This window comes from Panthera onca, chromosome B4 (genome assembly GCF_046562875.1).
Source record: "Panthera onca isolate mPanOnc1 chromosome B4, mPanOnc1 haplotype 2, whole genome shotgun sequence".
Classification (NCBI taxonomy): domain Eukaryota; kingdom Metazoa; phylum Chordata; class Mammalia; order Carnivora; family Felidae; genus Panthera; species Panthera onca.
In genome coordinates this window covers 134903726-134929228 of record NC_138345.1, presented here as the reverse complement: position 1 = coordinate 134929228, position 25503 = coordinate 134903726, and the positions used below count along the sequence as shown (strand labels likewise).

General features: G+C 58.5%; 1 protein-coding gene across 1 annotated transcript in view; it reads left to right on the top strand.

Moving 5' to 3' along the window:
- Positions 1-1228: 1228 nt before the first annotated feature.
- The window catches only part of NFAM1 (NFAT activating protein with ITAM motif 1), a 31414-nt gene continuing 7139 nt past the window's right edge, over positions 1229-25503 (top strand). The window contains exons 1-4 of the mRNA XM_060656182.3: positions 1229-1661; positions 14513-14842; positions 16052-16164; positions 22552-22635. Of these exons, the coding sequence (XP_060512165.1) occupies positions 1562-1661; positions 14513-14842; positions 16052-16164; positions 22552-22635 (627 nt within the window). The 5' untranslated portion in view covers positions 1229-1561. The remainder of the gene's footprint in view (positions 1662-14512; positions 14843-16051; positions 16165-22551; positions 22636-25503) is intronic.

The following is a 25503-nucleotide window of genomic DNA, read 5'->3' as shown; positions in this document are numbered from 1 at the left end:
GAGGTCGGAAACAGCGTGAAGCAGATTATGTGTCTCCCTGTGACATATGCGATCATGTATCACCGTGATGGATCAACAGTCAATACCGCCGGGGTCCCCGCCGCCCCCCAGCCAGTAGGAAGTGGCTTGCATTTATATGTCTTCCTCACCTGGTGGGCAGTCCCTGCTCCTGGGGGCCACCCTCCCGGTGCCGCCGGAGTCGGTGGGAAACCTCTGCCGGCTTTCATTGTTCATGTGCAAAGCCGCCGAGGGGAGAGCATTTGGAAGAAGGACGGAAACCGGACCCCTTTTGTGCCGTCACTGGGGGCTGCATGCGGCCGGGTGGGGGTGGGGGGCAGGCTCAGCTTTCACACCGCTGGCCATTAAATGCTGGCCCCGCGTACCTGCCCTGATCTTGAGCAAGCTGCGTTGCCTCTTGGGGGGCGTAGTTTTCTCTTTTGTAAAACTGGGAGCATCACATTTATCTTGAGGGTTCGTGGACACTGGTGGAGAAAGGAGGTGAAGGGCTAGCAGGTGCCGAAACTCGGTTGCATTTACCCCAGCCTCCTCTGCCAGCAGGCATGCTGGGATCCTCCCCACGGCCCCCAGCCCCTTTCCCTCTGCCTCTCCGGATATGCAGGCAGACGTCTAGCCCCCTGCCTCATCCAGCTTGGCCCAGTGCCGGGCTCCTGAACGCCAAGGGTAGAGGCTCCATCCTGCTGGGGAGAGGGGTGCGGTCAGCAAACATTACTGTCCCGGAGGCAGTGCCTGCTGGAGGTGAGGAAAGGGGCTGTGGCTCCGGGCCAGATGGGGAAGCAATTCATTTGTCTCCTGGCGGGGGAGGGGATGGGCTCAAGCCGAGGGCCGCTTCAGCAGGGGTGCGGGAGGGGAGGGAAAGACATCTCAGGTGAGTCAGGGAGGAGGCCTCTGCGCTGCTCCCACGGTGGCCCTAGCTGTGCCGATGACGGGCAGCTGGCCTTCTGGCACCATTCAGGGCTGGGACCGTGTAGTTCCTGCCCTCACCCTCGCTGCCGGCCCCTCCTCCATCATGCGCCCGCCCCACCCGAGCCCTCCCAGCCCTTTCCACCTGGAACCCGGCCCTTGGATGAGCACGTCCATCAGGGGGGCCCTGGACCATCTCTGAGGGGAAGTCTGTGTGAACACAGTCATCTGGGGCTGTTCCCGCGACTTGCTCAGAGAGTCCAGGGTTATTTTTTAAAATGTTTACTCATTTATTTTGAGACAGACAGAGAGCAAGTGAGGGAGGGGCAGAGGCAGAGGGAGAGAGAATCCCAGGCAGGCTCCGTGCTGGCAGCACAGAGCCCGACTCAGGGCTCGAACTCATGAATCGTGAGATCACGGCCTGAGCCGAAACCAAGAGTCGGATGTTTAACTGACTGAGCCACCCAGGCGCCCCAGAAAGCCCAGGGTTATTGAGAGGAGCAGGCCCAGTAAGGCCCCGAGGAAGCAGAAGGGTGGCCAGGGTGGAGCTTTGTGGGGACGCAAAGGGGAACTGACGGCCAGCAGGCCGTCCCCTCCTGTGAACCAGAGAGGAAGGAGGAACGCTGACCAGGAGGCCCGGATGGAGAGGCGGCCTCCGTGGTGTCGGGCCCCGCCAGACCCGCTCTCGGGCCCCCAGCTCCTGGGTTTGCTCCTGTTTCCCTGGACCCTGCAGCTCGCAGGTACGGCCTCCTTCCTTCTTCCCACGCGCTCCCTGGCTCGCACATCAGAGTGACTTTCATCTGCCCGAGCAGCTAATTCCTGGGGACCTGTCTCGGGAGATTTGCTGGTTGCGTTTGAACATTGCAGACTTCACAGGGGAAGCCTTCAGGGACCCAGGAGATGTTTAGCTAATGCCTTGCCAAGGTGGCTTTTGAAGGGGTGGGGACGGTGCTCCTCCCCCCCGCCCCCACTGCTATGTTCACAGTCTTCTTCCGATAGCCTGTACTTTGGGCCTTAAACAAGGTGGGGGGCAGGCGTGCTGCGGCCAGGGGGCGTCAGAATAGGCGTGGGGTCAGTGGGGAGGGACAGCTCACCCCCAAGGAATCTTACGGTGGAGCCACAGAGTTGACCCTGCAAAGCCGCAGAGCCACCCTCAGCCTTGTTCCCCGTGTTAGCCAGGGAGACGAGGGGCAGCCAGGGGCTGGCCACCAGGAGCACTGTGCCCCGGGCCACAAAATTGTCACTGTTGCCAGAAAGGGTGGCACTCTCCACTTCCTCAAGTCCAACCAGAGGCCGCAACGGGAGCTTATGCCGTTCCCAGGACCAGCGCTGTGCCCCCTTTCCTGGCCCCAGATCCCCTCAGAAGCTGGGTGGCCTGGATCCAAGCCACCCCCAGGAGTGTGCCTCACCGGGCTGTCCACACCGGGGTCCCTCTTGGATTCCCAGGCTCCCCCCGCCCCACTGTGCAGCCGAGAAATGTTTCTTCCTCTTCGTCTAGACTTTTATGCCCCCCTTCTGCTTCGTCCTCTACCTTTTTCTTTATACCGTAAACAACGGCAGCTATCCTTATTGTTGTGGATTAGCCTCTTCGAACACTTAATCTGGACTTTACTCTCCCACTCAGCCCCGCTCCGGCCTGCCTTGGGGTACTGTCCCTGCCAGCCACTCAAAAACAGGGAAACTGAGGCCCAGGGAGGCCAGGTAGCTTTCCTGAGGCCTAGAAGGTGAGGACAGGTCAAGGTTAGACCTGAGTCAGCCTGAAGCCCAAGCCTGGACCCTTGGCAGCGGGCTCGTGGGGCTCCTCTCCGCTTTCTTTGTAAAGAACATTCCTCATAGAAAAAATTCTCTCCCCTCCCCTCAAAAACGCAAGAGCTGACTGTGGTACCTACTGTAGGCTTCCTGGGCTGGGCCCCTTGCGACATCATCCCCTTCAACCTTGTGCTCTTTGCACCTCTCCCGTCCCCCAGAGATGGCCGGCTCGGAGATGGTCCGAGGAAACGCAGCCTGCTGGTGGGACTCACGCTTAGTCATTTCTAACTTAATTTCCTTCCAATTCCCGTCATTTCTTTTTGTGCGGCCCCTCCTCCCCCGAAGGGACCCTGCACGCCTGGGTAACCGTGGATGACACTTTGCGGGATGCTGCCGTGAGGAGCGCTTTTGTAACTGTCTTCACTGTCAACACGCAGCACCGTTCCCCCCAATGTTGCAGCGAAGTTTGTGCGAAAGAGAAACTCTGCTCTTTCACAAGAGGTGGAAAAGCCTGGGGATCCTCCAGCACCTCCTGGAGCAGCAGACGGCACCCCATTTCTCTTGGTCCTGCCCCTGCGGGTGCCTGGCTCTCTCTGTCACTGACGCCCAGGGTCACCGTGCCATTTTCCTGAACTGCAGAAAGACGCAGGGTTGAGTGCGTGCGAGGGCATTCAGCCTGAGTTTCGATCTGAGCTCTGTAATTCGCCCCAGGACCCTGGGCACAGGTTCCTAATGTCGCTCTGCCTCCGCTGCCTCATCTGTTAAATGGGTGGGATGGTAGTACCTGCCCCTAGTTGGGGCTCAGAGGATGTCCTAGCTGAGCCTAGCAGAGCCCATCGAAACTGAAGATTCAGTTGGCCAGCTGGATATCTTGGCGAGCCCACTGGCCCCTTGGGGTCTTTCTGACTTTTCCAGTGGCCTCTAGCACAGCATCCCAATAGAATGGTGTGTCAGAACCGCTATTGTTCCCAACCCTCCTCCCATCGTGAGGCGGGACTCAAGCATGCTCTCCTCTGGTCTTCTGAGCTCCCTGCCAATTCTGCTTTTCTCAAAGGGTCTGGCAGCCACTGTGGTCTCATGGGCAACTGCTCTCCCCCAGGGGTGGCTCGTTAGTCACCTGCTGGGGGTTTGGGGCCAGACAGGCCAGGTTCAAGTCCTACCTTCTTCTATTGACTGCTGTGTGACCTTAGGCAAGGGACTTAACCTTTCTGAGCCTCTGTGTCCTCAACAAATGTCAGTCCCCTTTCTCTTCCCGGCCTTCCCAGAACTCTGGGCTATAGTGATTTCTCAAGTGTCCTTGGAGGAGGACCGGTTCTAGGCACTGGCGGCGGGGGGGGGGGGGGGGACCCGGAGGTGAAGAACCCGTACCCCGCAGCCTGGCAGAAACGCTGAGATCTGCCCAGAGGACGTGACGGGACATGACCCAAGGAGGGAGTTACCGATGCCGGCTCGCCCTCTCCCCCTTGGCTCTAGACTCAGGTGTCCCCGCTCGCTTTGTTGTCCTAAAGATGTTCAGGAGCCTCCTGCCTTCTTGCCCGCAGCTCCGAGCCTCTGTCAGGATTGGCCTCTGCTTTTCATCTTTGTCTAATCCCAATAAAGAGCTTGCGAGGCAGGCGGAGAGGTGGGGCAGGGGGAGGGCTGGAGGGGGCAAGGGAGCCGAGATGGGGAGGAGGCAGAGCAGGTGGGTGGGTGGCAGGCGCAGCGTGAGAGGCCAGAAGGCAGAGGCAGGGGGAGGGAATGGGGAGAGGTTCAGTTTGACTGGAGAGGAGGGGCTCTCGGCGGAGCAGTGGGTTACGAATCCCACTGGGCTATATTCGGGTGGATTTCAAATGCCTGTCAGGTAGGGGTTCCGGTTGGCCCTGTCGTCATTGCTTTCTCTTTTTAACTCGTGGGCTATAATACGTACACGGAAAAGTACAGTGTTCTAAAACAAAGAGCTGTGCGGCTCCCACTCAGAGAACGCTGCAGGCCCCCACGGCCCCTGGTCCCCCTCCTCCCCCCACCAAGACACCCCTCTCTCCCACCCAGACTTTTAGGCCAATCGTGTCCCGGCATCTCTTTATAGTTTTGCCCTTCGGTATGTGTTCCTGAATGGTATAGACTGGACTTGCCTGGTGTTGAACTTTGTATGATCAGAACGATGCCGTATATTCTTTTGTGACCTGCTTCTTTCGCTCCAAGTTATGCTTCTTAAGATAGATCTAGTTGACGCTGTGGCTGTGGTTTGTTTATTTTCATTGCTACCGAGCAGGGATCACAAGCAAGTCCCCAGGGCTAAATCCAGCCCGCTGCCTTTTGGCCTGCGAGGCGTGAGTGGTCTTTCTGTTTTTTAACGGTTGGAAGGAAATCGAAAGAAGACCGTGTCGTGACACGTGAAGATTATACAATAGTCACATGCCAGTGTCCATAAATAAAGTTTTATCGGAACAAACCACACTCATTCATTCGTCGATCGCCTGTGATCGCTGTCACCCTACGTCGGCAGCGTTGAGTAGTTGCGAGAGAGACCAACTGGCCCACGAGGTGTAAGATGTTTACTCTCTGGCCCTTTACGGAGCACGTCCGCCAGCCCCCGCTGTGGAGCGTCCCATTGGATGAACTCACTGCAGTCATGGAAGATGTGGCCAAGTCACCTGACCACGCTGAGCCCCCCACTTCCCCGGCAGGGCGCTCGGCACCCTCCCGTGCAGACCTCTTGCTAAGGTGACAGGAAGATACCGCCAGGACCACCGGTGGCCCTGGGACCTCCATCAGGGAGCCCTCAGGAAGGGCCCGTGGGGCGGGGTGCCTGTAAGAGGTGGTGTGGTGAACCTGACGTGTGTCTGCTCTCCTCAGGGCCGCACGGGCCGTGCGGAAGAAGGTGAGGTCAGAACCAGGTCTGTGCTTGCTGTCGGTGGCCCAGGGGAAGGGGACGCCAAGCCAGGCCAACCCACAGGCTGGTATCCCACAGCCTGCAGACACCTCGCCTGCCGCTCTGCTCATAGGGCCCAAGGCCTATTTCTGAAGGCCCCTCGGCAACCCAAAGCAAAACTTAAAAGTTTAAAAGGGTACGTGCCCTTTGAATCAGCAACTCCCCTTCTTGGACAAGAAAACCTTTATATACGAGGATGGTCGCTCACGGGTCCATGGACCACGGCCGGAGACTAACTCACTGACATCGGCTGGCCCCTTGCTGCGGGGGGTTTGGATAAGACCCTCTCCCACCCCTGGCCCTGAGCTGTCCTTTCCTCCGGCTCCTGCCTCCCACACCCACAACCCACTTTGGAGCCATGCTGGAGGACTGCCTGCAGCTAACCCTTTGCTTCTGCTCCCTTTTCCTGGAAGGGGTCTTCTCACTCCCCCACCTGGTGACTCCAACCTGTCAGCCAAGGTCGAACTGTGCTACCTTCTTTGTGGTGCCCATTGTGGCCCACTCAGCCAGGCCCTGACAAACCCAATGGCCGGCTTGCCCCACCAGTTCACCTGTGGTTCTGAGCCTCAGGAGCTCAGAGGTCTGAAGGGCACGACTGGGCTCACCGGGGCAGGCGAGGGTGCCGATGGCACCAGGAACACATGCCCAACCTTAAGAGGTGAACTGTGCACAAAAAGCCGGAGAGAGGCCTAAGAGAGAAGGTGCAGGCTGGGGAGCTCTGGGGGGAGGAGGAAAGGTCAAAGAGGAAGGCACCGGCAGGTTAGGGTCAAGGCCAGATGCTGCAGGAGCCACAGCTTAGCCTCCAAGGTCTTTGCTGAGCTCCGCTGGTGGTGGGAGGGGAGGAGGCCTACAGGAGGCAGGGACAGGGCTGGCCGAGTGGAAGGAGAGGGTGGGGAGGACAGAGGGCAGTGAGTGATTTTGTGCCTGGAGGGTACCCGGTCTTTGGGGAGGTAGAGATTTAAGAGAAGTCAGGATAAAAGTGATCTGGGGAAGGCGTCTACAGGAAGGAGTTAGTGTGTTGACAGCCAGAAGCATTTATATTTTAAAAGGAGGCTGGAAGAGGAGGGGGTCCCAAGCCCTCAGACCGAATCACTAATGCAAGGGGCTTAGGCAGCCGAGGAAGACTGGAACTCTGCAGTATTTCTCTTGTTGTCTTTCTTTTCTTTAAATTTTTTTTTTAACATTTTATTTATTTTTGAGACAGAGAGAGACAGAGCATGAATGGGGGAAGGTCAGAGAGAGAGGGAGACACAGAATCTGAAACAGGCTCCAGGTTCTGAGCTGTCAGCACGGAGCCCGACGCGGGGCTCGAACTCATGGACCGCGAGCCATGACCTGAGCCGAAGTCGGCCGTTTAACCCACTGAGCCACCCAGGCGCCCTTCTCTTGTTGTCTTTCTAACACAAAATGTGACTGTGTCAATTCCCAATCCAGAAGCCCACAGAGGCTCCCCCGGGGTTTCCAGGATGACTTTTGCCACCTTCCACCTCCCGCCTCCCTGAGCCCCCAACCCTTACGACTCCACTGCGCCTTGTTGAGCCCCCCAACTACCAACAGGACGGGTGTCTGGTTTCCAGATTTCTCGAAGCTTCATCCGAGAGGTTTTTGCGCTGAAAACCCCCTCTCCGCCCTCCTCCCCCACCCGGCTGCCTCCGATTCCTCCTTCAAAGCCCAGCTCGGTAAAGGGATGTGGACGAATCGTCATGAGGTCCACAGCCGTGATGTCACGGCGGCAGAACCGCGGGCCGGTTCAGTGTTCTTGATCTTTCGCTGCAGTGTCTAGAATTTCTACAGTGAGCATGTCTCGCTTTTATAATGGGGAGAAGAGGGCCTAAAGAATCATAGTTTGAAAAACAATGGACCCCGTCCAAGGGTCATGCCTCCCGGAAGTCTCTGCCCCCTCCCGGCTGGGTTGGGTCCCCTCCTCTGGGTTTGTGCAGGCTCTGAGACGTCTCTTTATCTCCCCACTCTCCAGCTTCACCAGTCAGCTCTGCCCAGGGGCAGGGCCCGGTCCTCCCTGGCAGGACTTGGAGAGAGCATACTGCGGTGGGTGCCGTGGCGGGGTCTACCCTCTCACCCTTCCTCTTTGGTCCACTCCGTCCTGATGCCCTTCTTTGCTGGCAAAGGAGGGTACAAAGGGAGAAACGGAGTCCAAACGAGCTCCAAAGTTTGAACAACTTGCCTCTTCACAAAGCCGAAGGAGAGGTGATGCCGTAAAAATGCCAATTAAGACCCACGAAGCTTCTACATTTCTGGGACCAAACATTTGACATCCTGCACTTGGTCTGTGTCCCCTCCTGGCCGCGGTGCACCCCGGGGTCCAAAGATTGGAGGCTTTAGAACAGAACGCAGGCAGGCTGTGGAAATGGCCCCCGAGGCAAGCCACATCCGTATGTAGCTTTGTAATTCGGAGGTGTTGAAAGATGTGACAGCCAGTCTGATGGCAGTGTTGGAGGGCACCAGCACTAAAAGCTTCATAACACACTCTCTCTGTTCAAAGGTTGCCTTCCAACGCCTGCTATACGCTTCTCCCTAATCAGCCACTTGGCCACGCGCCGTTGTGTTTGATGCCCGTGTCCTGAAGGACTCACCCGTTTTTCTGCAGCATCCTGGGATGTGTGCTCAGGCAGATGGCCGGAGCCCTGTGATAAGACCGGCAGCCCCACTTCTGTGTCTTCCCGGGAGCCCTTCAGATGGGCCTTGAAAAAAAAAAAAGGCATGGTCTGAGAAATGCCAGAATTAAATTGGAGGGCAAAACTACATGCCTCAAATAAAGACCGTGGGAACGGCTTTCTTCTGTAGCTGGGGAATCAAAGTATTTTCCTTTAAAATCGACCTGAGTCGGGATGGATACCTTTGATCGGCACGTCTGGCTCTCACACCCCTCCTGGTTGACGATGCTGACGCTCGGGGGCTGTGGAAGGGATTGAGTTCCGGGCAGAGCGGGGAGCTGGGGCCAAGGCCTGGCCTAGGAGTGGGTGGGTCAGAGGGGCCTCGAGGCCAGGGCAGGTGGAAAGAGTGGGGAAGGAGGGAGCACCAGATTTTGGGGGTGGAGGGATGTCATTGGTGGAGTGAAGGAGGGACACTGGCTGCCTCTGCCACCGGACCAGTCTGTGGAGGGCTCCTGGGGCCCCTTGCTTTCTGCTCTGGGAGCCACAAGCTCTCCTTGAGCTGGACAGCAGTCGCTGTCCCCTGTAAGCTGCAGGGTCATTTCTGATGAGTACCTTCGTCCCCAGATCCCATAGGCTGCCAGACATGTCTGCCTATTAAATGACCCAAATCTAGGGAAATGGCCTCCGAATTTTTAGCTTCCTTTAAAGGGGTGCAGCTCTTGGGGCACCTGGGTGGCTCAGCGGGTTGAGCGTCCGACTTCAGCTCAGGTCATGATCTCACAGTTCAAGAGGTCGAGCCCTAAAGCGGGGCTCGCTGCTGTCAGTGTGGACCCCCCTTCGGATCCTCTGTCTGCCCCCCTGCCTTCTCTGTACCTCTCCCACTCGCACTCTCTCTCTGTCTCTCTCAAAAAAATAAATAAACTTAAAAAAAGTAAATAAAGGGGTGCAGCTCTTTCATTTGAGAAATGTTTTCTTTTTCTTGCTCTCAGATTTTAAAACTGTAGCATAGACCAGTGGTTAAGAGTGTGGGGTTAAGGGACACCTGGGTGGCTCAGTCAGTTGAGAGTCCAACTTCGGCTCAGGTCGTGATCTCGTGGGTTTGTTGAGTTCGAGCCCCACATCGGGCTCACTGCTGTCGGCCTGTCAGCCTGTCAGCGCAGAACCCACTTCGGATCCTCTGTCCTCCCCTCTCTGCCCCTCCCCCACTTGCGCTCTCCCACCAAATAGGTAAATATCAACAAGAAAAAAGAAAAAAGAAAAAAAAGGGTGTGGGGTTAAGGACCAGCTTAAAATCACATCCCCACTCCTGACCAGCTGTGATGCTGGGCGAACCTCTTCCTTTCTCAGAGCCTCAGTTTTCTCATCTGCAAAAGGGGAGGCACCGGTGACCCCGGGGACATTAACGTGTCTCATCACAGGGCTTACCAGCAATGCCTGAGAAACTGTGCCAAGCAGGGGGAGTCGGGCACCCAGGAGTGGCTCAGGAAGGAAGGAAGTCCTGCAGATTGAGAGGGTGACGGCACAGTCCTGGGAGAGGAAGGGGACAGGAGGGCGTTCTGAGCAGTGAGACTAGCGTGGGCAAAGACTCAAGAGCCTGGCAGGCCTGGTTTTTGGGGGTGAGTGAGCAGAGGGCAGCTGAGCTGGGCCGCGCAGGGCCTGGAGGCACGGATTGGATCTTCCAATCAAGGGACTTGCAATTTTTATGTTTTAAAGGTGGCCCAAAGCTAAGGGACGCGTGTTATAGCATGACCCCGTCTGAACCCAGTTACGTGAATTTAACTGAAACCAGGAGGTCACAGAAATTGCCCTTGTTATGCACAAAATGCTTCGTGTTCTATTTTTTTTTTAGCTGCTGGTGTTCACCATGTAAATTGGTTTCAGTCTCCTTCCTGGGTCTCCCCTGGTGGGGCAGCCCAGCAGGGTGAGCAGGATGGTTTGTGGCTCCCTCGGGAGCAGTGCAGGGCAGGTCTCTGGTTGCAGGGGAGAGGAGCCCAGGGGAGGGGAGCTGTCGGGCGAATGGGGGCGTGCGATGTGTGGGGTGTGGGGAGGGCAGATGGAGCGGGCACCCTTCCTGCATCGAGTCAAGTTCTTTGACCGCGAGCCCCTCCCCCAAGGGACTCAGCACAGGGTCGCGGGGCCAGGATGGCAGTGAGACGCCTGCAGCTGGCTCTCCAGCCCGCGGCTCAAGCGGCCACAGACTCAAAAGAAGAACCAGAAAAGGAAGGATCTGGTGACAGTGGGTGGCAGACAGACTCTTTCCCAACAGGGGCAACAGATCCTCAGGATGGGGGGAGGACAGAGGGACACTGCCGGAGAGAGGGCTCTCCGGGCTCTGAGCCCCTGCACTTGAACACGACACACCTGGCTGGGGAGCCTGGGGACGAGGCCCAGGGTCTGCACCCTGGGGTGTCACCCACTCCCTTGTGTCCAGGCCAGGCCGGGGCCCGGGGAGCTAGACAGGCTGTCGTGCTGGCAGGCCGCCCCGCTGCGGGCCTGTCGCTTACACAGGCAGAGGGTCAGGCTGCATTTGGCCTTCCAGACTCAGCGAGGACTCCTCCGACCTCCTCACCTCTTTCTGGTGCCCGGGGAAGAAAGGCAGCTTGGCCTGGTGGCCCCTCTGATGTTCCTGGCCCCACTTAATCCCATGCCAACCCTCTGCTGCTCTCCCCGATTTTCAGGGGCAACACCAAGCTTCGGAGAAAGAAAGCCACCTGCCGGAAGTGGCACAGCCTTCGGGCTGCAAAGCCAGGATCCAAACCCAGGCCTGATACCTCAAGAAACTGGGCTTTTCCCAGGCGCCCCCACCCACATTTCTGGCCAGGCCCCAGACTTCCTAGCAGTCCTGAGAGCTACAGAGAAGTGAGGGGTGGAGGGTGTGCCATCCCTGAGGACACCCGTCCTGCCAAGGGCTGGTGGCGGGGCGGGTGGGGGGTGGGTGGCGGAGGGCTTAGCTGTAGAACCTACGTTGCCCAGCAAACCGGCTGTGCTTGTAATGGTGTGGGGGAGGGGAGGGAAGATCTTGGAGATGCCTTGGAAGTAAGCAAGCTCCGGGGCAGGGCTGGGCTGGGCTGGGGGCCCTCGGGAGCGGGGTCCTCTCAGGCCGGGGTGGTGGCCCTTCGGAGTGGGGTCCTCTCAGGCATCACGCTATTTCCCAGTCCCATCTCTGGCCATCCTCTCCTCACCACCGCCCCACCTCTGCCTCGGCTCCACGCAAGCGTCGTCCCCAGGCCCTTCTCCCTACCAGGCAGGGAGCTCTGTGACTTGGACGAACCCATCTCCCTACAGAAAACAAGCCAGGCGTCTCCCTCCTCCCTGCCTGAGTCCTGGCCTGGGCTGCACCAAGAACCCACCGGCCTCCCGGAGGATTATCCAAAGAGCGACTTGGCGGGGCTCCCGCGGCCCCGTAGACCTTTCATCGCAGGGAGACGTTGCGGGGGAAGCCAAGCCAGCCCGGCCGCTCCAGCCGCTCTGCCCAGCGGTCACTCGCAGGCAGACTCGAAGCCCCGGTTCTTCGTCTCTCCAACCAGGGTAACAGCCAAAAGGCTGAACTCGGTGCATGCTGAAGCAGCGTCTGGGGCCTGTGTGAGAGTGAGGGGTGAGGGTCCCCTTCTCTTCTCCCCCCTGGAGCCCCCTCGGCGTCCTTCCCCGCGTGTCAGCTGGGTCGAGACAGGGGACAGGGAAGGGGCAGGGAGAGGGCAGAGGAGCCCTGCTGGTGGGTGCTGTGACAGCTGGCCCTGTGCTCTGGGTACCCACAGGGCTGGCAGTGGGCCCCCTCGGGCACTTTTGTGCGCCGGCTGTGCTCCTGCGGCTCTGCCTCCCTCCTCAGCCCCAGGAATTTAAGTCCCGCCCTCAAGTCCTCCTCCCTGGGCCGCGTGCCCCTCTGGGCGGCCCATGAAATGCAAGAGGGTCCCCAGGGAGCTCGCTCTGCCCCAACCCACCTCGTCCGGCGGGGGACACACTTCCTTTGCCTGAACGAGGGCCGAAGGGTGATACGGCCATCAGCGGGTGCAAGGTGGACACCAGCCACCGTGCCACCCGCGTGGGCGCCCCGGGGGACACACTCCAAGCTTTGAGAGGGTCCCACTGAAGCCCCTCTGGGTCTGGGGTGAGGCCTAGGTGCCCAAAGGGCAGGCGGGTGCCCTCTCCAAGCCTCTCGGCACCCATGTTCTCTGTCACGCAGCCCCCTGGCCTCCAACTCTGGGAAGCTGGGACTTGGGCCAGGGATCTGCATGTGGCATTGGTGCCACCGTGAACCAGCCCCAGGCCAGGCCACACTGGACTGTGTCCCTGACTCGACTACCCACCTTGTCCGGGGGCTGGTTTCACATCCTCAGCATGGACAAAGCCTGGGCTCAAATCCCGCTTGGCCACTTAGGGACTCCGTGGCTCCGGGCCTCTAGGACCCTCTGGGGTCTTTGTCTGCAAAATGGGGCTGCGGTGGTGGCCTCAAAGGGTTGTTGTGGTGTTTAGCTGTGCCCAGCCAGGGCAGGGGCTGGCACGGCCTAGGTGGCAGCCGGGCTGCTGTGGTCCGGGCTCCGGGGTTGCTAACACCCCAATAAGAGCAAGAGGCCTTGGGAGCGGTGGGCTGCACCATCCGGCCAGGACCCAGGCTCCTTCTCGGCAGTGACAGGCCTGCCCCCCTCCTCCTCGTTTTTTACCCGCTCTTCCCAGGTTGTCCGTCCTTCCTGGTCGACAGAGACTTGCCTCCTTCTTCGCTGCTGGAGAGTGTGGTTTCTCTGAGGTCTGGGGCTCTCCTGTCCGAGGCAGACCTGACCCGGGGGCCACGCGCTGTCACGATCCTAACCTTCTGACCGTAAAATAACGAACCCTGGCAGAATGCAGAACAAAGGCCATCTCTTTTTATAGATGTCCCCCGAATTGTAAAGATTGGCCTAATCACACTAGCACGTTAGATCATGTTCTAGAAGGATACCTCAAACGGGGAAATAATTTTGAAGACAATTGGATGAACGTCTTCCTGCTTGGACAAACAGGAAGGTGGCCTTGGAGTAGTGACAGCGTGTCTGGCCTCCCCAGGCCTCTTAGACACACAGAGAAGAGACGCGGAGGCCCTGGGGTGGGCGGGCGGGGGGGGGGGGGGGGAGGCAGAGACGCCTCCTCGCAGGCCCTGGCGAGACCACTTTCCTGGTGGTTTTGGTTGGCTTCCAACCTCCCGGCCCCCAGGAGGAAGCACTGGCCTGGTGCCGTTGCCTGGAGGGCCAAACGGGACAATGTGGCTGAAAGGGTGGATCCCGTGCTGAGTCTGGGGACTGGGTGGGAGGAGGCCAGATGAAGAGGGGGGAGTCCCAGGCCCAGGGGCCTCAGGGGTGGACGCAGAGCGGGAAGTGGCCGTGGTGGGAAGGGGGGAAGGACTCCAGCGTGACCTTGCTAGGCAGGGCAAGGAATGTCCCGACAGAATCTGGGTGCGACAGATGACACCTCCCTCACAGAGTGACGGTGGGACACAGATGAGAGCAAATGCTTCTTTCTTCCTTCCTTCCTTCCTTCTGGGGAGCTGGGGACCCAGAAAACCCAGGACAGGGGCTCCTGATCTGGGGAGCTAGAAATGTTGGCATGTGGGCTTGAGGGTTCCACCAGATACCCAGAAGGGCCCATGACCTGGAAAAGGCTGAAGAGCCCTGGTTTGGAGCAACGAGATCGAAAGGCAGGGAAGGGGTTCCTAGTGCAAGAGGCCAAGGCCCACTGGGACACCGTGCCCCTGAAGCCGCAGGGAACAGGGTGGGGAAACAGCGCCGCTGGGTGCGACAGACTCAGGGCAAGGTTTGTCCCTCCTGATGCCTGGCGTGCCTCCTCCTTCAGGCAGGGGAGAGCCATGGCTCCCCTCTGTGTGTCTTCTGCCAGGAAGTTCTTCCTGCCAGGAAGGGTTTCTTGATTTTGTCTCCTGCCTCCTTCCTCTTTTACTCCTTGTCCTTCGGCAGCTTTGGGTCTTTTCCAACCGGTGCTCTTATCCAACGTGGCTTCCCGGCCTTTGAGTAGGGATGCGGTTAGGAATGTGGGGTCTGGAGTCTGCCTGCCTTGGGCAGGGCTACAGCTCCACTCCCTACCTGCTGAGAGATTGAAAGCTAGCAGGGTGACCTCCCTGACCCTCGGACTCTTCCCCTCTGTGAACTGGAGCTCTTACACACTTTGCCTTGGGTGTGCCGAGAGATGCAGGGTTGTACGTACAAAGCACTTGGCTTTACCGCACGCCGTGGCTGCGTGGCAAGGTAGGAGTGTGAGCTGAGGCCTTCAGGAGGGAGAAGGGACTGAAGCGGCCCGGAGGGTAAGCTCCCGCTCTCTCCTTTTCCTTCCCCTGCAGGAGGACAGTTGGTGACCCACATCGGCGCCCCCATCATGGTCTCTCTGGCCAACGAGGCCATCTCCTTTGGCTGCAAAATCTCCTACCCGCACAGCCCCGAACTGAAGAACTTCACAGCCTGGTACTTTCACGTGGACCTTCAGAGTCAGAGGAGCTCTGAGAAGCAGATCAACTGCTCATCCCACCCGGTCAAAGAGAACCAGACACACAGCCTGAAATGCTGGGTCACGCCCCAGCTGCCCAATGCATCAGCCACCGGTACCTACTACTGCTCCGTGCACTGGCCAGACGTGATAAGAATCAGCGAAGGAATCTTCATCCTGGTCAGAGGTGAGGCTCCCTCGCGGGGTCTCCCCAGGGCGAAGGGCCCAGAGAGTTCACACTGCAGGGTTTGGGGCCCCGGACCTAAAGCGGGGAACATCTCATCTACCAGCTTTGGCAAAACAGAACAGGGTGTCCTCGGGGAGCCCCTGGCCACACAGGCGTGCCGACACCCACCTCGGTTCGGGAAGGACAGAGGCCTGGGATGGAGCTATGCCTCTGGCCACCCCACGGGATACCCGAGAGAAACCACTGGGCCCTGGGTCTCGGTGTCCCTCCGGCACAACGTGGCGGGGGGGCTGGGCACAAGTTGGGCTGCTGTGTGTGTGTGTGTGTGTGTGTGTGTGTGTGTGTCTGTGGCAGCCCGTGACTGAGCTCTGGGCTCATGTGCGTATTTCTGGGAAAGCTTCCTAGTTTCATCACATCCTCAAAGGAGCGATGACTATAGACAGTTAAGAACAGCCTATCAGCAAAGCCATGACTCTCTGACCTGCCCCGGGGCCTCCCGCCAGCAGGGGCTGGGGGCTGGGAACGCCACGGAGCTGGGCTGGCCAGGGTGCGGCTGTGGGCCTGGCCTTCATGGCAAAACCCTGCCCGTCAAGGGCTCTTACGGGGAAGAATGAGATCCTGTGTGCAAGGGCTGGTGTCTGGTAATAGGAAGTGTTTGATAAATAACAGACACTGATGTGCCTGGCACGTGGTTGGCACTCTGCAGTTTTCTGCCAGCCAGATGGAGGGAGGGAGGGTGGGAGGGAAGGATAAAAGGATGGACAGTGCCCTTCACCTACCCCTGGTGCAGGCCAGCCACCGGCTAGGCCCAGGACAAACCCGGCCCCTCACCCTCACCGCACCTGCCCGCGTGAGCCCCGTCTCACCTGCGGCAAACAGGAGGCCCTGGGAGATGGCATGACTCACCCAGGGTCCCACAAGCGGCAATCGGTGGCACCAGTTCACCCCGAGACAGGGGCACTTGAGAAGCAAAGACGTGGTCCTTGCCCTTAACCAGAATCAAAGCGGCAAACACAGGAGCTTAGCCAAAAGCAAGGACCTTGGTAGAGGTGGGGGCTTGGGGGGGGGGGGGTCCCTCGGCAGGGAGCGTTGTGAGTGGAGTCCTGGGTAAAGGAGAACATAGGAATTGGGGGCCCGGGGGTTGGCCGGGTGGGGTGTGCCCAGCCTTTCTCGGGGAACTAACCCTCTGCTTCCCTGCCCTCCTCCTAGACACAGGGTACCAAGAGCCCCCACAGGGCGCCCAGAAGCTTCTGCTCTTTTGCTTCACGGGCCTCCTGACCCTCCTGAGCATCTTGGTCACAGCTCTGCTCCTCTGGAAGAAGGTAGGGGACGCACCCACCCAGTGGCGCTGTTTCCCCACCCCGTTCCCTGCGGCTTCAGGGGCGCGGTGTCCCAGTGGGCCTTGGCCTCTTGCACTAGGGACCCCTTCCTTGCCTTTCGATCTCGTTGCTCCAAACCAGGGCTCTTCAGCCTTTTCCAGGTCATGGGCCCTTCTGGGTATCTGGTGGAACCCTCAAGCCCACATGCCAACATTTCTAGCTCCCCAGATCAGGAGCCCCTGTCCTGGGTTTTCTGGGTCCCCAGCTCCCCAGAAGGAAGGAAGAAGCATTTGCTCTCATCTGTGTCCCACCGTCACTCTGTGAGGGAGGTGTCTCCCCACCATGCAGCCCTGGGAAGTGAGACCCAGAGAGGGGGGTGACTTTCCCCTGGTGGTGCAGAAAGCACGTGGCCATTAGGGCTGGAGGGCAGATGGATTGAGCGGTTTGGTCCAGCTCCACGCCTGGCCGACTCCTGCTGGGGTTGCCTCCCCACAGGGGTCTTGTCGCGGTCCTTGTCACCCAGCCCTGTGGTTTCTCGTTCTACGCCTGCCCGCCCTCCCTGCCAGGCAGCAGGTGCCATGAAGACAGACACCAGGGCAAGCTTGTTTCCGTGGCTCCGCGCGTGCCCAGGCGTGGTGGGTGCTCGGTAAATGCTGGGTGAAAGAATAATGCGTTACCCAGTGGGTGCCAGGTTCTGTGCAGCTCTGGGGTGCAAAGATGGCCATCAGGGCCCCGGGCTGCGGTTTGGACCCTCTGTCCTGGCTCCTTGAAGGCTTTAATCAGAGCAGCTCAGGCCACTGTTCCCTCCTCTAGGGACCAAGAGCTTCTCTGCTCCTCGCCTTGGGGGCCGAGCCTGGGGAACATCTCAGTCAGCTGAGGCCCTGAGTGTGGGGCGAGGGCTCTCGCACAGCCATGTGGGCTCCTTGGGTCAAGAAAGTTTCAGCAGCTGCACCCAAAGTGCCGGTCCCTATCTACACCCAGGGAAGCACCCCGCCCCCGCCCGGAACCCTGAGATGGGAATTCATGCGTTCATTCATTCAACACTTATTTATTGAGCACCTACTAAATTCCGGGTCCTGTTTAGGCCCTGGGGCTACAGCAATGACTAAAATTCATCCCCAGGAAATCCCTGCCTTCGTCGAATTTGATTCCAGCTGAGGGGAGACAGACTATAAACAAATACACAAATAAGTAGCATAACGGATGCGATCAGTGTTGGGGGAAAATATAGCAAAGCAAAGAGGGTGGTGAGTGTGGAACGAGAGAGCTTGCTATTTTAAGCAATAGCCAGGGAGGACCTCCCCACAGCACACCCGGAAGGATGGGGGACAGGCAGACATCAGGAAGAGTGTGTCCTGCAGGGGAACAGCAGGCGTGGCTGCTCTGAGGCAGGAGCTGCAGGGAGACCCACGTGGGTCGCGTGGCCTGAGTGCAGGGAGGTGGGGGGAGAGATGGCAGGCCTGGGACTTGAACCCGGGCCTCCGTTTCCCACCTCGTTTCAAGGCTGGAGACATAATCGCTCTTCCAGAAAAGGCTCCAAGGTCTCAAAAAAGGTGGATGCGGCCACTTTATCTGCCACTAACTTCCAGAGGCTGCCTCTCCCACCAGCTGTGGGCCAGAGCCTGGTGACAACCTCAGCTGCCCCTCCAGTTCCTCTCCTGTCCTGTGATCTGCTTTGGGACGCCACAGATGGGGGCTGTGGCCTTGGCATGGCCTGTTCCTAATTTGGCTCATCCTGCCGACAAGCTGCAGAAGGGGTCCACTCTGCTCTGGCCAGGTGCAGACTCTGCCATGAGGTCCGAGAGGGCCATGCCGGCTCCGTGGGCCCTTGCCCTCCACCCCCCACCCCCTGCCCCTGGCCTGGCCACAGGGACAGCTGAGCAGTGAAGGCAGAAGATGGCAGGAAACGCTTCTCTGGGCCTCGCGGGAATCCCAGGATTAGGACAGGGACCCACCCGCCACTGGGCCCACTCTCCCTCCCTCCCTCAACCAACACGTGCTGAGCACCTACTGTGTGTCCAGCTTGGCTCTCATCCTGCACCACTTCTGCTCTTCCCATGACGGCAACGGGCAGGGCGGCTCTTGATTGGCTTGCCCCTCAGCGAACGTCTACTGGAACTGGGGTGTGGACCCAGAAACCGTGCTTCAGGCGGGGGTGGCGAGGGACCCACACTCCGTCTGCGGACCCCCACGCCAGGCTTATGTGAGTGACTACACAAGCGGCTTCTGTGGGCGCAAAGCACAGCAGGTGGAGGGCAGAGCCGGGTCAGGGCGAGACCTTGACCCTGAGCCTCCGCTTCAGCCGCTGTTCTGCAAAACAGGATTGTGATGAGTGGGTCTAGGGTCCCGCAAGGCCAAGGAGGCACCAGGCACAGAGTAGGTGCTCAGGGAAGTCTTGGGAGGCGGGGTCAAACTCAGCCGATCCCAGTTTGACTTCCAATCCCAGCCCCTCACCCCGCTGCCTGGCTTCAATGACTCCTACCTTCCCTGCCTCCTTCCAGGAATAGCTCTCGAATATCTAGTATATGCCAGGCACTGGGCTGAGTGCCAGACACAGTGGAAAGTAAGACAGATGCAGTCCCTGCCCTCGCTTCGAGCCATAGCCCTCTCTGAGCCTTGGTTTCCTCCTCCAGAAATCGGGAGAAGGATAGATTTTCCCCCTCACCTGGCCAGGGTGGAAAAGACAGCGTCTGCGAGGCACCAGCTGGGTGCCTGACCCCCAGGGGAACGAAGTGCTTAGACACGTCCTGTCTTCCCTCCGTGCACGTATGGAAGGAAGGGCTGGTGCAAGACCCGGCCTTGAAGGAGAGAGAACTCGGAAGGCCACAAGTTCCTGCTGCCTTCGTGTTGTGTCCCCAGAGCTCCCTGGAACTGGATCCAAATTTGGGATGCAGACCCCGTGGATGCCGCTCCAGAGTTGGATGGCCGCCAGTGGCCCGTCCCCTCGCAGGCCAGCATGGTTTGAACCGAATGCAGGAACCAAGCATGCAGGGGGCCCTCCCAGCCCGTGACCAGGCCAGGCAGTCGGCCATGGGGGCCAAGAGGCAAGAGGAGAAGGGAGGGGGAGGCACAGAGGACCCCAGGAGCACAGGCAGCTGTGGAGAAATGAATCGAAGCCAGGAGCCACTGGCCTAGAAAAGGCCGATGATTTCCTGCCACGAGAGCAGGCTGGAGGGCTCCCACCCGGCTTGGGGATGAAGGCTGGCTTCCCCGGGAGCAGGCTGATCGGTCCTCAGCCCTGGAGGGCATGTGACACAGCAGGTCTCCCTCCTCCGCCACAGGCTTCTTCCCCAGGTTCCAGGACCCCCGGGCAGCCCTGGGCTGGTCACACATATCTAAACATTGCACGTCTCAGGCCCCCTCTTCTGTGCTCTCCCTGCTCGGTCTACACTCCCTGGTGATGGCTTTGCTCCTGAAGTGATGTTCCTCACCCCTGACGCTGCCCAGGCTCCTCCCCGAGCTCCAGACCAGGCCCGCTGTGTGAGGCCCACAGGCGTCCGCACCTGACATCACTCTTTAGCATCCAGATCTGCCCTGTCTCTGCAAATGGCACCATGTCCCCAGATGCTCAGCCCAAAGCCTTAGAGCTGTGCTGGGCTCCTCCCCCTCCCCCACAGCAAGCCCTGCCCACAATCTGTCTGCGATCCAGCCCCTTCTCCCCTGCCCCGCCCCCCAGCCTGGGGCTGCCGTCACCCCTCACCGGTCTCCCTGCTTCCACTCTTGTCCCCTCCGGCCCTGCTCCCCACACCTGTGCTTTGTGTTTGCCACTGTTTCCGCCACCGTAACTTAAGCCCTAGAGGGCAGGGACTTCGTCTCCCCCTTGCCAGGGGGAGCCTGACACATGCTCAGTGCTTGTGGGAGGAGTGGCTGAGTAAGTGAGCACTGAGACCTGGAAGATGAGTCAAAGACGGCCAGGCTGTGAGGTAGGCAAGGCGACGGGATTGTTCCCATTTCACAGAGGGGGAAGCTGGGGCTCTACAGGTTTCCTGAGCTGCTGGCGGCCACACGGATTGGTGTATTCATTTGAAAAGCCCAACTGGAAGGGCACATGTTGATGGCAGGGAACAAGGCACCTGGGTAGGGCAAGGCTGGCTCCAAGGGGCGGAGCATCCCCAGCCCCGAAACAAAATGCACTCATCTGATTTTTCGGGGGGCACCCCCTCTGCGCCACAGCCCAGGACTCCCCCCCCCCACTCCTGGAGATCTCTTGCCTCTTCCCCTTACCGCCCCTCGCCACTTGCAGCCCACCCAAACCGGCGGGAGTGGAGAAGCCTTAGAAAATGCAAATGTCACCAAATCTGGTGGCTTCCCTGCCCTCCGAGGGAAGACACTGTGGACCCCGCCTCGTGTGGCAACGCCCTCGCCAGCCTCCTGCTCGTCTGCTGCCTTCGTCTTTCACTTCCATCGGCTATTTTCCATCAGACAGTCCATCCTTGAGCGTGTCCCCGACACGGGATATTCCTGCCCTCATGCTATTCCATGCGTTGTCCCCGTGGCCTGTGACACTTTCTCAGACTCTTCTCCCATCCTCAGGAGACAGGGCAAGCCCTCCGAAGTCTGCCCCGGCCCCCTGGCAGTCTCGGGGCTCCTTCCCACACCCCCACAATGGTACTTACCTGCCTGGTGGCCCCACTGGTCTCAGGAGAAGCACCGTGAGGACAGGTTTGGGTCTTGCCCCTCCCCCCCTCCCCCCCCAGGGCCCAGAAGAGCCCCTGCCCATGAGCTCGCACCCACCAGCCTTGGCAGGGTCAGCGAGGGGAGAGGCACCAGGCCCCCGGCTGTCTTGAGGTGAGCCATGGCCTCTGTGACAGATGGTGCAGGGGAGGGACACTAGATTTGGAACAGGACGTCTAGGTTCCGTGCAAAGGCGGTCATTGACTAGCTAGACATGCCTCAGTTTCCCCCTCTGTAGGGTCTACTTCCGCAGGCAGTAAAGAGAATCAAATGAGAGCAAGTCTCAGGGCTGTTTTGTAAGCTGTGAAGTGCCACGCGGGTGCCAAGGCCTATCTAACCGCCCACGAGACCCGCACGTTCGGACAAAACAGAGAGGCGAAAACTGATACTCTCAGGTCGGCCATCTTGGTGAATCACACGGACCCGGGTTCAAATCCTACCTCTGCCCCTTCCGGCTCCGGCGGGGGGGGGTGTCGCTCAGGCGGGTCGCCTGCCCTTTCTGAGCCTCCCCGTCCTCACGTGGGGAACGGAGGTGATGTGAAAACCTGTCTTGCTGGTGTGTTGAGAAGCACATGAGGTAGGGCGGGGGAAGCGCGTAGAGAGGGCCCCACCTGGCATCTGGTGAGACTTCCTCTCCTGGGCGATGATTAGGCTGCGACCGGGGTGGCGCCGGCTTCTGCCTGACAGTTGAGGAGCTCTGGAGAGCTAATCCGAGTAAACGGGCTGGGGACGGGCAGGCGGCCAGGATTTTTCATCAGCCCCTGCCCCGAGACGAGGCCGCCGTGGCTCCATTGGTGGCGGTGTGGTGCCTGCCACGAGGAGGGCCGTCCTCCCGCTGGAAGCGCTCAGACGCTTTCCACGGAGACCACACTGTTAGCTCAGCCCTGGTCGTTGCGGCAGGTTCGCCTCTCTCTGGCCACGTTGACTCTCTTGAAGTTCCTCGAGACCTCAGGGCCTTGGCACATGCCGTTCTCTCTGCCTGCCTCCCCTCCCTCTCTTGCCCGACGTAGTTCCTCAGCGTTCAGTGTTAAAACCCCCTTTCTGCCAGGTGAGGGGTATGCCCCCCCCCCAGAGTGCACCGGAGGCTCTCTGTCCTGTCGGTCAGCGCATGAACCCTGCTTTGGCAAAACTGGGAGTTCATCGTCCGTCTCCCCACGGGGTCCTCGGTTCCAGGAACGCGGGGACGGCGTCCACCTCTTTGGACCACCCGGCCAACAGGAGGTGGCTGACGGGCGTGTGTTGGACTGAGTGCCAAGTACTCGTGCCCTGGCCACCTCCCCGCCTCTCTGCAACAATCTCGCGAAGGAGGGTTCTTGCTGGAGAAAGTGAGGCCCGGAGGGGGGAAGTGGCATGAAGGAGGCCACAGGGCCAATGAGGGGCAGAGTGGCACCGGACATCGGACCACCCACAGCAGTCAGCTCCGTAGCCAGGGGCCCTGTCACCGTGTCCTGCACTGCCTGTCTCCCCTGAGCCGGGCACTGGCTGACCCCGTGGGGGTCTTGACCGCTCCATAAGCACAGGCAGATGGGTGGCTGGACGTGGGTCTTGGAGGCATTTGCCCCGTTTCCTGGGGGAAGGTGGGTGGGAGGAGGTGCTGAGTGATCGATTTCTGAGGGGCCTGGTGACAATCTGCTATTTTTCCCCCCCGGGGGGGGGGGGTCTGCGCGGTGGGAGCTGCCCATCCCCCGCCCTGACGCCCGACTCCTTTCCTCGCAGGGACAGATGCGGGCTCCCCCGAAGCACCTGGACCCCGGCACCGCCCACGGCCAGGAGCAGCCTGTGGCCGAATCCATCTACACAGTGAGTCTTGGGGCCTGGGCTCCCTCTGCCTCTCTCAGGCCTGGCACAGGGGCCGGGGCCGGCTCAGCCATGCACCGGCTGCGTGACCTCTGAGCCTCCAGTTCCCAGCCCGCAAACTGGGGACAAGAATTCTAACCTGGCGGGATTTCTGTGAAGATGAGCAAGCGTGTGGCCCCTGGCCCCTGGCGGGCAGGGAGCTGTGAGGTGGCCCCGGGCCCCGCTCCCTGGCACGCCCCTCCGCTTCCGGGACAAGGGCCAGCCGGGGCACGAGGTGGGGAGGAATGAGTGACGTTGACCGGCTCAGCAGCTCTTTCCTGTTTTTATTGCACGAACAGCATCACAGCAAACAGCAGAAAGAGGGAAAGGTCAGGCGCCATCGCAAGCCCTTAACACATCAACGCTTTTCAGTTTTTCACACCTCCCTTCCCCCACACGCAGGCATTGCTTCTCCTTAAAATCAAGCAGAGACACGAGCTGGGATGAGCTGGGATGTCGTGTCATAAGCATTTCCTGTCGCTGTACCTGTCTTCGTATCTACCTGGGGGAGGCTCAGCCTGGCGCTCCCGCGGGGTGTGAGTGAGCCCGCCCACCGGTCCCCACGGTCCCCACGCAGCCCCTCTCTGCCCAGCGGCCGGGAAGGTGACAACCGTGCCTTTTCAGCTACGTCTAGTTTAGTTCCACAAGCAGCGTATGCTCACTGTAGAGGAAGTGAATAAATGCCACCCAGTGTCAGCTGGGCTCTCGGCACCATGAGACCGACAGCTGCCAGGTCAGGATCTCGGCTCCACACCTGGAGGTACCAAGCCCTGCCGGGGACCTGCGGGCTCCCCAGGGGCGTGTTCGAGGGCTGTCCCTGCACGTTTCTGCCGGGACCTGCTGTCGCTGGTCTGTTCCCACCACCCGGACACGCAGGAGACGCGGGGCCACACAGAGGGCACTCAGAGTATGGCCCTACTTCCTGAGGATGGGGACAGATGGGGATGGGGCAAAGGCAATGTCCCTCCAGCACCAACAGCTCCAAATGGAACAGAACACGGCCAGCCCTCCACTCCGGGGAATTTCCACCAGCCACTTTCCCACGTGGTCCCAGACTTCCCCATGTCCCCTCTGCTCTCTTGACGACTCAGGGTATTTTCCCTGTGAGGGATGCTGGTGTCAGCTTTTGAATAAAAACATTTCTCTCTCTCTCCACACACACACACACACACACACACACACACACACAGACACACACACGATCTTTCTCTCTCTCTCTCTCTGTCTCTCTCTCTCTCTCTTATATATGTATGTATGTCTATGAAGAAAATAACCATCATCCTAAGCCTATTTTCTTCCAGGATAAATACTAGTAACATCGACTTCTATACCTTCCAGTCTTTTTTCTATAAATACATACAAAGAGACCCATATACACACTCACACGTACTTTTTTTTTTTATTGGAGTAGTACAGCTATTTTTGTTCGTGTTGCAGTATCTCATGAACATCTTTCCACATGAATAAATATCCTTCTACCAGCGTGGTTTTAATGGAAGAGACTCACTTCTGCACGGAACATCTTTTTCCTGCCCGTGTTTAGATTTCTCCGAGGCTCAGGCAGACTTCTCCAGGGTGTGCGAAAGAAGCCCAACGGCCCCGCGGGGTTAAGGGGTGGTTTCAAGAGATTTCGGGACAAGAAAGGAGACGTGAAGGGAGGCCACAGACTTTGGGAGTCCATGAGGCCGGTCCCTACCAGCTGGGCAGGTAGGCATGACTTTAACGACAGGGGTGATGACTTCAGGAGCGTTTGTTGAGTGCCTACTATGTGCCAGGCACTGTGGTAGGATTCTACACCTGTTATGTCATTGAGTCTCACGTTAGGGATTTCAGATACAGGTGCTAGCCCCATTTCAATTTTATTTCCTAATTGTCTATCGTAAGTATGTAGAAATATGATTGGCTTTTGCATATTGACTTTATATAGAGTGACCTTGTTGAATTCATTAATTCTGGTTTTTTTAATGTTTATTTTTGAGAGAGAGAGAGAGAGAGAGAGTGAGCAGGGGAGGGGCAGAGAGGTGGGGGGCGGGGACAGAGGATCCAAAGCAGGCTCTGTGATGCAGGGCTCGAACTCACGAACCGTGAGATCATGACCTGAAGTCAGACACTCAACCGACTGGGCCACCCAGGTATCCCAATCTTTCTTCTTTTCTAATCTATGCACTAAAAGCTATGAACTTCCCTTTAATTATGGCTTTAGCTGTATCCCCCAAATTTTGATGTGTCATATTTTTATTATCTTTCAGTTTAAATTTTCTGTTGGGATTTCTTCCTTACCCCATGGGTTGTTTAAAAGTATTTTGCTTCATTTTCAAATGTTTAATTACTTTCTAGTCATTGTTCCATTTTTTATTTCTCGCCAATTCCACTGTGATCAGGGAATATAGTCTATATGATTTTAATCCTTTGAAGTCTCTCGAAACTTACTTTATGGCTCAGCCTGTATTGTGTGCACTGGCAAAGAACTTGCATTGTGCACGGCTGACTAGGTGTTCTACGTGTGTTAATTGGGTCAAATCTGTTGATCGTGCTGTATAAAATATTCCATTTCCTTATCACTTTTTGTTTTTGGTCTATCAGATGTTAAGAGAAGTGAGTTAAATCTGTCCATCTCTTTGTATATTTGTATATTTCTCCTTTTAATTATGTCAAGTCTTCCTTTTTATTCATGTGGGAAAATACTCATGATATATTGTGGCATGAGGAAAAAAAAAAAGCTGTACCACTCCAATTTGTTTTTTTAAAAGTAATCTATTCAGGGGCATGGATTTGGACTGGGTCAGGCAGACTGGGGTTCAAAGCCTACTTCTTTTGCTCGTAGGTTCTGTT